The 12,194-nt window shown below is 39.5% G+C and overlaps 1 protein-coding gene across 19 annotated transcripts in view; it reads left to right on the top strand.

The window, feature by feature from the left end:
- The window catches only part of TLN2 (talin 2), a 141,851-nt gene that overhangs the window by 96,541 nt on the left and 33,116 nt on the right, over positions 1 to 12,194 (top strand). For all 19 annotated transcript variants that reach the window (XM_040706785.2, XM_040706789.2, XM_003641877.6 and 16 more), the window contains 11 exons: positions 491 to 580; positions 1,734 to 1,856; positions 2,488 to 2,631; positions 2,796 to 2,957; positions 3,940 to 4,080; positions 5,228 to 5,409; positions 6,329 to 6,461; positions 7,424 to 7,525; positions 9,409 to 9,579; positions 10,067 to 10,213; positions 11,116 to 11,217. In XM_040706785.2, coding sequence (XP_040562719.1) covers positions 491 to 580; positions 1,734 to 1,856; positions 2,488 to 2,631; positions 2,796 to 2,957; positions 3,940 to 4,080; positions 5,228 to 5,409; positions 6,329 to 6,461; positions 7,424 to 7,525; positions 9,409 to 9,579; positions 10,067 to 10,213; positions 11,116 to 11,217 — 1,497 coding nt within the window. The remainder of the gene's footprint in view (positions 1 to 490; positions 581 to 1,733; positions 1,857 to 2,487; positions 2,632 to 2,795; positions 2,958 to 3,939; positions 4,081 to 5,227; positions 5,410 to 6,328; positions 6,462 to 7,423; positions 7,526 to 9,408; positions 9,580 to 10,066; positions 10,214 to 11,115; positions 11,218 to 12,194) is intronic.

Raw genomic sequence — 12,194 nt, 5'->3', positions numbered from 1 at the left:
TAACAGTAGGAGGCCAGCAGATGATTAAGTTGCAGTTTAGTTTGATAGCCCTTTTTCTGTCTTGGCAGCACTGCAATGATATTTTGTTCTCCTACCACTCAGCCTTTTAATTCCAGTTATAAGATGTTAAAACATTACTGAAAACGTGTATTAGACTGTTCAGAACGGACACAAAACCAGGTTGCCTGATGTCAGCCAAGTGTTATTGACTATAGGTCAGTCATAACAAATGCAGACTAATTTACATGAGGTTATAGTTCCAGCAGATTTGTTGTGCAAAAATGAGTTGGTACCACAGTGCAGTTGATGTGGGGTAGCATTCGTGTCATACGTACATCTGTATTTGAGCTCTCCATGACTGTAGTTTTATTTGCTTGCTGGAGACAAAGTTGTGAGCACGCTGACATAAGCAGGACGGTTGTGATGCTGTTTTTCTCAGCTCGCTACTTCAACCTCCATCAGTAAGCCAAAGTTTCTTCCCTTTTTTTAGACAGTGAAGGGAATGCTGGATAACCCCAATGAGCCTGTGAGCGACCTCTCATATTTTGATTGTATTGAAGGCGTAATGGAAAACTCAAAGGTAACTTCCTATCTCTGTGACAACTGTAAAGTATATTATCGTACATTTCCACATACATATTAAACATGTTGGAAACATAGCACAGCCTATTCTAAAATGTTTGTTCCTTTCCTTGGTTAAACTTAGCCTGAGATCAGGCTACGAGAGAGGTCATTTCATTTTCTTTGTTGTTCCAAAGGCTTTTTACCTTGGTGACGTTTTTAACCATGTGACTGGCATGCAGTGCTGGTACAGATTCCTCCTCTCTTCTTCTCCTGTTTGTTAGACACTATGCAGCATGTCGTACATCATGACATGTTTTGACTACAGCTATTGGAAATGCCCAGAGTGTAAATGGGAGCCTTGGCAATGAAATACCATTGTACTGTTCTGTGTGAAACAGCTTAGAGAAACGCCTGAGAACTCCAGATATTCCAGTACGCCAGAAGATCTTTATGGAATCTCTGAAGTTATTTTTAAGCATACTATGTCATGTCATACATCTTCCCCAGAAGCTTTGCTTTTTATGTTTTTATTACTTAATGCATTGGGATCATTTCAAATTCTTTGTTCTCTAATAGAAAAAGAGATTACTTAAGGGATTGGGGATATGTCTGTCATCCTTGTTCTATTGCTCTGTTGTGGTCAAACCTTATTTTGAATTTTAAAAGGAGATGCACTGAATTTGGTGAGATGCTTTAAGACTTAGTGTGCATTCTGACATCCATTTGATCCCAGTAGACTAGATGCAATCCTATCACCAGGGAGTTTGAGTGAGTTTAGGGGCGAAGAAGATTCATAATGTGTTGAAAGCAGTTGCTGGTATGGTTGTCATGTTCTGAAATTTGTGAAACCTACCTAGAGCCAGGCTAGCTGTAATGATTATTGTATGATAGGAAAATTGTTGAGGGCTACTTCTGTGTCCTCATAGTCATTAGAGCTATAACAGTGTTAGTTCTTGGTACTGTAAATACAGTGGTAATCTGCATATCTTTATTCCTCGCACCACACAAAGGAATGTCCCCACATCCATGAGCTTAATAACTAGCTAACATTTCTAGAAGGTGGTCAGGCAGACTGTGGGGCAAGAGCTGGTTCAGAACCAGAAATCATTTGCCTTTTACTGGTAGGGAGACATTTTGAGAAGCTTACTTTTGTTTTCTTAATTTCTGAGGCTCTTGGAGAATCTATGGCAGGCATTTCCCAGAATGCAAAAACCGGGGATCTTTTGGTCTTTGGAGAATGCGTTGGAGTTGCATCCAAGGCTCTTTGCGGCCTCACAGAGGCAGCAGCTCAGGTAAGCTGTTGAGGCCTGTAAATTTCAAGTCTGTAAAGCAAATGTATGCTTTTTTTAAAGAAAGCTGATGTTATGCATGTGTAAATCTGAGATAAGGCATCTTGAGCTGCAGTGTGACGACCACCCACAAATGCGATGGTCAACTGCTTAGCAGCCCCATGTTTGTGGTGTCCTGACTTTGGCTGGTGAGAAGGAATGCAGGGAGGTGTTTGTTGGCTTTATATATGGAAAAATAATGAAGAAAAGTAAAACTGACTTTATGCTAAGACTTCATCAAAACCCTTTCCACCACCAGCTGTGGCAAATCCAGTAAATAACTTGGTAGTGTTTATGATAGTTCAAGCTTTTCCATTGCCTGTCCAAGTGAAAAATAACTTTTCCAGGGAGACCAGCTGCCTGAGCAAATGGGATGGTTTTGTTTACCCTAATCACGTTTTGGAAGTGCAGCGGCTGAGATGTCCTGTTTTCATCGGATTTTGGAGATGTATTACTGAAGACAGTGTTCATAGTAGTTTTCAGTATAATTTTTGAATAAACACCATATGCAACAACACGTCAAGCTTAGCAGACAGTCAAGATAAATTTAACATTGTTTCATAGATTTTTTTTTTCTTCCTTCCTTGATTTCTAGGCTGCTTACCTGGTTGGCATTTCAGATCCCAACAGTCAGGCAGGTCAGCAGGGTCTTGTTGACCCAATTCAATTTGCCAGAGCCAATCAAGCAATCCAGATGGCTTGCCAGAATTTGGTAGATCCAGCGAGCAGCCCATCACAGGTAATTCCAGAGGATTGTGGTGAGACTGTCACTGTTAGGTTATACAATTTGTTTGTGACCAACTAAAGGAGTTTTGCTTTGAACTGTAGCTTTGCAGAGCTAGAGTATAGTAATTGTCATGCTGTCCTGACAGTCTGTTTGTTTTGTGCCATCTATTTTGACAGGTATTGTCAGCTGCCACAATTGTGGCCAAACATACTTCTGCTCTGTGCAATGCTTGTCGCATTGCTTCATCAAAGACAGCAAATCCTGTTGCCAAGAGACACTTTGTGCAATCTGCCAAGGAAGTTGCAAACAGCACCGCTAACCTCGTTAAGACTATCAAGGTACAAGTACTGCTTAATTATGCTGCATTTTTCTTCAGAATCAGAATAGCTATCAGTATGATTTAACCTGTGATGTATGTTTTAAGAAATGCTTAATTACACTTTTGAAGGTCTGATCTGAAAAATATGACAAGTGGTATAGCTGTGTCATAGTCAAAATGGAAAGAACAGGGCAATATTAACAGAAAGGCAGCTGGCCTATTCATTATGAGATGAAATGGTTGTGTGTGAATGTACAGAATGAGCTGGCACCATCAGAACAGTGTACAAACAACCAAATGTGAAGGTTTCTAATGGTGTTGTATTGCTTAATATCCAGAGTAGTTTATGTTGCTGCTGTTTAATAGTCTTCTGTTAATGGTCATGTATTTTCCAGATAACCTGCCTGTGTTGTGGCAGGGAGTGGTTTTGTCTCTTATAAGCAAAAAGTACTTGCTAGGGTATAGAGAACTGATGAATCCGAGTCCATCAGCTGATCCATGACTGAAATTCTGGTGAAAATAATTTTGCCCCTAAAACTGGAAGATAACACAGAAGGTCCTTCATACTGAAGTATTTCTATGAGATTATGAAAGAAGTTAAGTGTGTGAAATTGATAACAATAAATTAATGGTTTACTTCCAAAAAAAAAAAAAAAAAATTCAAGAAAGAGCCAAATTGTTTGCCATTTCCACACATCAGAACATGAGTTGTGCTGAGACGTGATTTCTGAGAAAAATCAGAGATCAATGATTTAAAGCAGTTATTCAGTCTTGTGAAGTAAAGCAGCTGTGTTAAGTTTAGGTTCAGTAATAATGGAAGTAAAAGTATAAAGCAGAATTAAAGTATCACATTCTTCACATCAGAGTTGTTTCTGTGAGAAGTTTCAAACTTCAGGTGTCATTAGCACACAGCAGTTTAAACTCATGAGGAATTAAACTATCATATTCGATTTTGCAAATAAACCCATTCACACAGAGCTCAACCATGATTTAACTCGTAGGCCCTGGATGGTGATTTCTCTGAAGAGAACCGCAACAAGTGCAGAATTGCTACCGCACCGTTGATAGAGGCTGTGGAAAACCTGACAGCATTTGCTTCAAATCCAGAATTCGTCAGCATCCCAGCACAGATCAGCACTGAGGTAGGCAGAATGTGGCAGTTTGATCCTGAAAAGCATTGATTTCATTGTCTGCTGGGAGACAGGGAGTGTAGAGACTTTGCCCTGAAATGTCTCCATGTTCCTAGGACATTTTGCAGTCTTTTGCTTAACCTCCAGCCTCGAATTTTGCACCAGTAAGATAAAACTAGTTATGCTCCAGTAAGCACTGGCAGCCTCCTGTTAGTGAAGTAAAATAGGAAAGGCAAGTTCTTTGTCTTGTTAGCTGGATGCTTCCATGCGATGAAGTAATAAATCTCCCCTTTTTCCTCAAGAATAATTAGTTCTGGAAAGGATTGAATGGATGTCACTGTGCTTTCTCCCTTCCAAAAACGATACGAAGTCATGATGACAAAAAACAGACGTTGCAAAGAGAAACTTCTTATGGGTCATCTGTATTTTTGAGAGTTCTGTCCTCAACCCTGTAACTAGAACAGATTGGTATCTATCCTAACTAGTAAAAGTTTTTTTGAGGGGAAAAAATCCTTCAAGCTTATAAAAGCATTGGTAAAAGTAGAGGTCTTGTGTTATTACTGAGTTTACAACTGCTGCTTCCTGCTGTTGGAAATCTCAGAACTAGCTGGAAATATTAGATGGTACAGTAACTGTTGCAATCTAAATGTTGTGGGACTCTAATCTAATCCTGCCTTCCAGGCCTGTGATCCTTGAGTTTACCAGATTACTGGAGATAAAATAGTTTTGAAAATGATGACTTGTTTGAATTTGATCTACAATCTAATTGAATCCAATTAGAGTGTTCTAGTCAAAGTAATTCCTGTGAAGAGAATACACTTGCTTGGATCTTGCAATTTCTGTGACATAAAGTTGATTAAATGATATCTCTGTAGTCTACAATTAGTGAAATGTTTCTACTTCGTCTTGTTTATCAGCTGGATGGTGTTTTTAAACTTGAAAACTAGTTTTTGAAGTATGGTGCAAAGAAAACAGTTGAACTGCATTCACAACCACTATTTGCATGTTGGTTATCAGTAAATACTGTAGTATAAAACAAGAAATGATCATGTTATTTCACTGCTGCCGATTAAACCTTTTATTTTTAGTAGCAGAATGTGTGGACAAATGCGAATAATGATATAAATGTTCTTTGTGATCTTTTGCCTTTTGATCACAGGGATCACGAGCACAGGAGCCAATTCTAGTTTCTGCTAAAACAATGTTGGAGAGCTCATCTTTATTGATTAAAACAGCTCGTTCTCTGGCAATCAATCCAAAAGACCCTCCTACGTGGTCAGTGCTAGCTGGGCATTCCCATACTGTCTCAGATTCTATTAAGAGTCTTATCACCTCTATCAGGTATGTCTTCTGTAGTGAATGCTTTTATGTCAAGATTTAAGCTGTTCAAATAAAGGAAAAATGAAGTATACTGTTTGGCTCATGGTGCTGTGGTATTCTTCACTAATGAAAGTAACTTCTTGTGTGACGTGTGCTGTTTAATTGTAATCAGTGACTACAGCATTCAGCATAGGGCTGATTTTGTGTTCTGTTGTTGTTCTTTACCTGTTCCACCTCTGATCCAGTTAAAGATAAATGTAAGAGGACATGCTGTGGAATAACAAGTTTAGCTAATGTGATTTCCATCCAGACTGCTTAACAGCATAGAGTGTGTGGTAAAGGGTAGTTTTGGTGAGTGGGTCAGATAGTACTTGTGTATAGTGGATTTCTGTTACCTATTCACTATTGTAATCTTCTTGGTTTTGTTGCGAGTATGCTGTTAGAAAGTGTAAACATCTTTTCATGTTTGAACTAAACCTGTATATCCATTTCTTATTGAAAACTTTTAAACTCATTAGGAGTGCGCTCCATCTTCTGCCTTTCAATATCAATTCAATGTCAAAATTGTCAGAGCATAGTGCACTAAGGACTTATGCACTTGAATTAATCTTTTGATAATGATTTTGCTGAAATAGCAAACTGTGTGTAATTATCTGGAAACTAATCTTCATTAACAGATACCAGGGAATTGAGTATAAAAGATAATACCCAAGGAATTATTTCCTGAAACTGTCAATTGCACAGAAATACTTTTTCCTGTTGTCTGTTGCCTTTTCATGCTGACATTTCTTACTGGGATAATCCCCTGACTAGCCTGAGGAGATTTCTTCCACGTGTCTGGAGTACTCGGTGCACTAGTTAATGAAGAGCACCAGAGTACAGTCAGGATAGGGCCTGTCTCCTTCCCAGCACGATCAAATTTACCACTGCTGTCTTTCAGGGATAAGGCCCCAGGCCAGAGAGAATGTGATTACTCTATAGATGGGATCAACAGATGCATCAGAGACATTGAGCAGGCCTCACTTGCGGCCGTCAGTCAGAGTCTGGCCACCAGAGATGACATCTCAGTTGAGGTAAAGACGGTGGTGTAGTAACAGAGGAACACTGCTCAGCCTCGTTCATCATGCAGCGTTTGTGTGTTTGAACATGTGAAGCCAAGCACTTGGCAGAATCTGTGCCTGGGGGAAGAATTTGTCACTAGAGTCTTTCTGGGTAAAACCACATGCTGGCCAAAGTGCATTGCTTCTGAAAAGATAACAGAATCACTGGCCAAAAGCAGTGGTGAAAGTAGTTATTTTTGAAGACCACCTTTGTATCATTTTGGTTTCCTTTGCTGATGTGACTGACTGATAGTTCATGTTTTCCTGACGACTTGCTGCGTAAAAGTTAGAATGTTTTTGAAATGCATTTATTACTGGAAGACCAGTGATCTAAATTGCAATGTCTTTCTTTATTAATGCAATAAATTATTTTTCTTTGTCTTTCTCCACTGCTCAATTTCTGCTGTTGGTTTCAAGGTCTACAGCAGAGCTCTTGTGCTGTATTGTCTGCTTTGAGAAATATCTCTTCACATTTAAATAGGAGCTCCAGCTGGTTCCTCTAGGTGCAGTGATACTGACGACTAGGCAGGGCAAGAAGAGGTGTTATATTTGTTTTTGTTTCCTTGTTCGTTTGTTGTGCTTTTCTGTTTGTTTTGTGTTTGGAGGTGGGGGCTGCCATATTGCAATGATATAAGGCAGCTGCTCCTGAATTTGCTACTATCAACTGGAGGGAGTCACCTTTCCCCTCGCTCCCCAGACCTGCCATATCAATGCTGTTTACAGCAGCAGGGCCTCCCTCAATGTTCTTGAAGTTAGATAAAGGAGAAGAAATGATGGTGGAAATCAGATGGGCAGCATGGATGTTTATATCAGGGTGTAGTGAGTCATTTAACTGTTTGGAGTATTTTAGTTTGTCAAAGTCTGATTGTTATGGTGTGGCATAACTTGATTAATGTACAGCTGTAACAGTAACTGACAACTTCTCTTTTTATTAGGCTCTACAGGAGCAGCTGACATCAGTCGTTCAGGAAATTGGCCATCTTATTGATCCAATAGCAACCGCAGCTCGGGGAGAGGCAGCACAGCTTGGGCACAAGGTGCAGTCCTAATGAAGTCTTGAGCAGTTGGACAGAAAGGGGAGACCACAATAAAGCAGTGCTTCTGACTTCAGTTGAAAGAGAAGAGGAATGTACTTGGAAGGAAAGATCTGGGATTTTTCAATACTTGGGGCTGAGACCAACTAAAGCTTGTTTATATATTCAGCCATAAGCAAGGCACATCCATGGAAGTTTTTGGTGTGGGAGAGATTAGTGGAGAAAGGACAAATTAAGAAAGGGAAGGGAAAAGCAAAGATGGAGGTTTAGACTGGTTTCTAAGAAGTGTAAGTGCTTGCTTACCCCTTTCTAAGGGAGACTACTTCCACTGACTAGACATGGCTAAAGATAACAGGTAGCTATGGAGTCACATTCCTTCTCTCGCTCATTTGATAAATGTTTACCAAAGAGCATATAAGCAGTTTACTCTAGTTTTACCTGCTGACTGCAGAATGTATGGCTCCTGCTTTTCACCTGGGTGCAGTTTAAAAGACCTTATGTTTGTGAGATATGTACTTTCTCATCTTAGTGTCTAAGCGTTAGGCTTACCAAGTCTTAAAATTTCATTGTCTCTTAGATGACATAATCATTTACATGGAGTAAAAATTTCAGTGTCTTCTCTTCCACAAGAGATGTGCTAACCACTGCTGTTTTTCTTCATCCAGGCCAGATTTGTAAAACTTCCACAATGTTTATAGCTGTTTGAAATGTACCAACCCTTAGTAACCTGAAATCTCAGAAGTTTGAATTATTCCACATAGGGCTGCTGGTGCATATTCTGGGGATAATCAGCCCAGAGCAGTACATTTTCTTCCAGTAGAATCTGTGAAGCCAAATGTGATGGATTTAAGACAGGAGCTTACTCTTGCTGTGGTTTCGTAGATGCTAAGTCCAATTGCAAGTAGACTGTAAAAGCTTCAGTGATATGTAACTTGCAGCTACTAAATTAATTATGTTCTTTGAACTGTTGTTTTGCCAAAAGCAGATGTTTCCTCAGAACAGTGTAAATTGGGTCAGAAAGGAGGAAAAAAGATGCTGAGTGCACACATTTCTGAAGAGTCAATTACCCCAACAGAATTTGCTTGCATAGTGAAGTGTCTTTCAGTATTTCAAACAAAATATTGAACCCAAGTAGTTAACTTGGCACATGGACTGTGTCTGGTATGTAATCTCTGTAGCGTGCCCTGTCAGCCTACCACTGTTGCAGACAGTCACTCAACCACCCGTCTCCTTTTTAGCAGTAAGGACAATTGGAATATATGACTGCCTTAAAGAACAGTTAATGCATGAGAAGTGATGACCTGTGTCTAGAGGAAATAGTAGAGCTTCTGCTCGCTATGGCATCTTATTTATAAGAGAACTCTACAAGTCTGCATGGTAATCCAGTGCAGGTTAGGTTAGGGCCTGAAGGACTTGAATCTCAGCAGTGTTTGAGGTGAACAGAGCAGTCCAAATCCAGTGCAGTGCCACTGATCACCTGTTGTGTGCAACTGAAGGTTGAACTGTGCCGCCCTTGCACAAGGCTGACTTGTTTTCTTTGCACTGCTAAGGACTGTGCAACTTACAATCACCGAATCATAGAATATCCTGAGTTGGAAGGAACCCATAAGGATTATTGAGTCGGTGTTGAAAGTGATTTCAGCTGATACGAACCATCATGTCCTCAACTGTGTGCTTCCAAGGGGAGAAACATTGCATTATTACAGAACTGAAAACTCATGACTCGCAAAATCACCCTGGTGTATGTTACAAACTAAATGTACAGCTCTTAGGCATTACAACAGTGTGCTACTTCAGCTAATCTGAGTTGAATTAGAGAGTAGCATTCATCTCAGTACTGAAATAGTCTTAATAGAGTGTTGATGATGTTGTTTTGGCTTTCCTAGGTTACGCAGCTGGCAAGTTACTTTGAACCCTTGGTATTAGCTGCAGTTGGTGTAGCATCCAAAACTCTGGATCATCAGCAACAAATGACAGTGTTGGACCAGAGCAAGACATTAGCAGAGTCTGCCTTACAGATGTTGTATGCAGCCAAAGAAGGAGGAGGAAATCCCAAGGTATAGTCACTGCATAATAATGAGAAGTCAGAGGTTAAAATGCATCTTCTAGTGGACATAGTACCAAAATTGAGGTAGGGTGTTAAATGAGACTTGGAAAACAGTTGGACAGTGGCAGAATAAATGACAGAGGGCACAAGTCTGCCCAGCACTTGGAGGCTTGTGCATTCCTGCTAGTAAGAGGTGGGCGTAGCGTGCCCAGTGCCTTGAGGTGCTCCTCCACCTACTGGACAAGAGCAGGTGCAGCATGCACCGTATCTTGACGAGCAACTGTGTGATGGAGCACCTACTCATTTTAATTTGTTCGCAGGCCTTGCAGTGGATTTTTTCTTCAGTTTTTAGTGGTTTTGCTTAAAGAAGTTTTGTTTTTTACAACCTTTTCTTATTACAGAGACTTGGGGTTAAGACAAGGCTTTAAAATCTTTTTTTTTTTTGACAGAATGTTTTTTGGTTTAATTTTTTTATCTTGTTATTCTCTCTATTTCAGGCATCACATACTCATGATGCAATTACTGAGGCAGCTCAACTAATGAAAGAGGCTGTGGATGATATCATGGTTACCTTAAATGAAGCTGCTAGTGAAGTAGGCATGGTTGGAGGTATGGTAGATTCGATAACAGAGGCAATGAGCAAGGTGAGCAGAGCAGAACAGAGAATGGTTTTCCTTGGCACTAGAAGTATATTTGCAGTGCAGGAGATACTATTAATTCATTTCAGTATGTGGCAATTGACATGGAAAAACAGGCAATCCAGAGATTGTTTCAGAAGTAATACAAATTGTGAAATCAGCATGACCATAGGATGGTGTTCATAATACTGAACTGGGTAGCAAGCAGTGGTTAGAACGAGTTGGGAATGTTTTAGTCTGGTACTGTGCTGGTAGTGAAAGAAAGTCACAGTTATAGGTCATCTAAATTTCTAATTGTTTTTCTCTTTCTTATTCATCCTTAATGTTAGTATGTGAAGTGATGAGCTAGTTTGCCTTGAAGCACATTAGTGCCAATGGGGAAAGCAGCAAAGCCTAAGCTGTTTTTCTAACGTTTGAAAGGTGCCATACTGGAATGTTACAGTTGTAAAGTATAAATAAGCTGAACCAAATAATTCATTTTTTCATATTTCTTGTTTGTTGTTTTTGTGTGTGTGGGGGGGGGGGGGGGGGGGGGGGGGTATGTTCTAAAGGCATGCAGAACCACAGCTGTTAACTCATGAGGGAATCTTATATAATTTTTTCTGAGGAGTAGTTCTTCCTCTAGCTCTTGCACATTCATTTCTACATTTGTTGAGAACAGTAAGAATTGATATGAACTGCCCATACAAGTTGGCATTGCACTCGAGGACTCAGTTAAAAATTTGATCTGGGTTCTATTTCACAGTCATGAAGTAACGTAAAGCATTTTTTAGAGTTCCATGTGTATATCTCCTGGTGCATTTAGTCCAAGAGTGAGTATTAAAACGAGTACATAATTTCAGTGTTATGTGGAAGTTTGTCATTTATTATAAAGTTATTTTTTTCATCATTTTCCCACATTTCTGCAGCTGGATGAAAGTACACCTGCAGATCCCAAGGGGACATTTGTTGATTATCAGACCACTGTGGTGAAATACTCTAAAGCCATTGCCATTACAGCACAGGAAATGGTAAGAAATTTGGCTAGACCTGACTAAAAGCTCTTGTGTGTACATAAGAATTGTGGAATGCTTTATGCTCTTGTGTAACTCTTTGTCATGCTGTTTTCCTATAGCCATATCTATTTAGGAATAATTAAATAAATGGTGATTTTTGTAAAATATGCTTACGGGACCTTACAGATGTGCTGATAGGGATGTTCTCTAGGAGCACTGGGTCCCTGGGTTGTGTATTTAGCCCGTGAAGTAACATCAATTTTTTCAGATCCCTATAATGCTTATGAATAAATACAGATTAAGATGACATCGTGTTTTTTCATGCATTTGTGGAGTTTATCTGGGTTGAAAAACAACAAAGGAAAAAAAAAAAGAAATTTTTTAATTGAACCAGTATTATTCTGTGTAATGTTTACAATGAAGTGTTTGAGTTTTGAAGAACACTTTCTTGGTTTTCAGGAGCGATAGAGGATTATTTGTGTATGCTAGATGCAGAAATGGCCTGTGGAGAGATGATCTTTAAGAAGTTATTCAGTTTTGCAGTCCAGAAGGGTTGATATTACTGCTCTCTATGACATAACAGTTTATTTGCAAGTAGTAAGAATTTGTTTAAAACTAGTTTTGTCCCATGGAAGCAATCTCATGCTTTTTGCAAGTTGGAGAAAGAAGAAATATTTTTGTCTAAAAAGTAGATGTTTAGAGAGATGCTCAGTTATATATACCAAGGTATACTTTATCCTTCTCATATTTTATAAATGTTTTGCATTGATTCTGGGACTTTCTCAACTGTTATGCTCCTATGCCACAGCAGCTGAGACTGATACAGGCTGGCTCACCTTTAACAACATAAGGTGGCTCTGAAAGATAAAACCCACTTCATCATCCAATTAGGAATAACTGTGCAGCTGGCCTATTGCTCCACTGTGTCAAAGAGTGAACTGCAAGATCTAACTGCTGCTCTTTGATTATTCCAGATGTTTTGCGAGTGCCTG

This window comes from Gallus gallus, chromosome 10 (assembly GCF_016699485.2).
Source record: "Gallus gallus isolate bGalGal1 chromosome 10, bGalGal1.mat.broiler.GRCg7b, whole genome shotgun sequence".
Lineage (NCBI taxonomy): Eukaryota > Metazoa > Chordata > Aves > Galliformes > Phasianidae > Gallus > Gallus gallus.
Note: the sequence above shows the minus strand (reverse complement) of the source record. Positions and strands in the feature narration are given on the sequence as shown.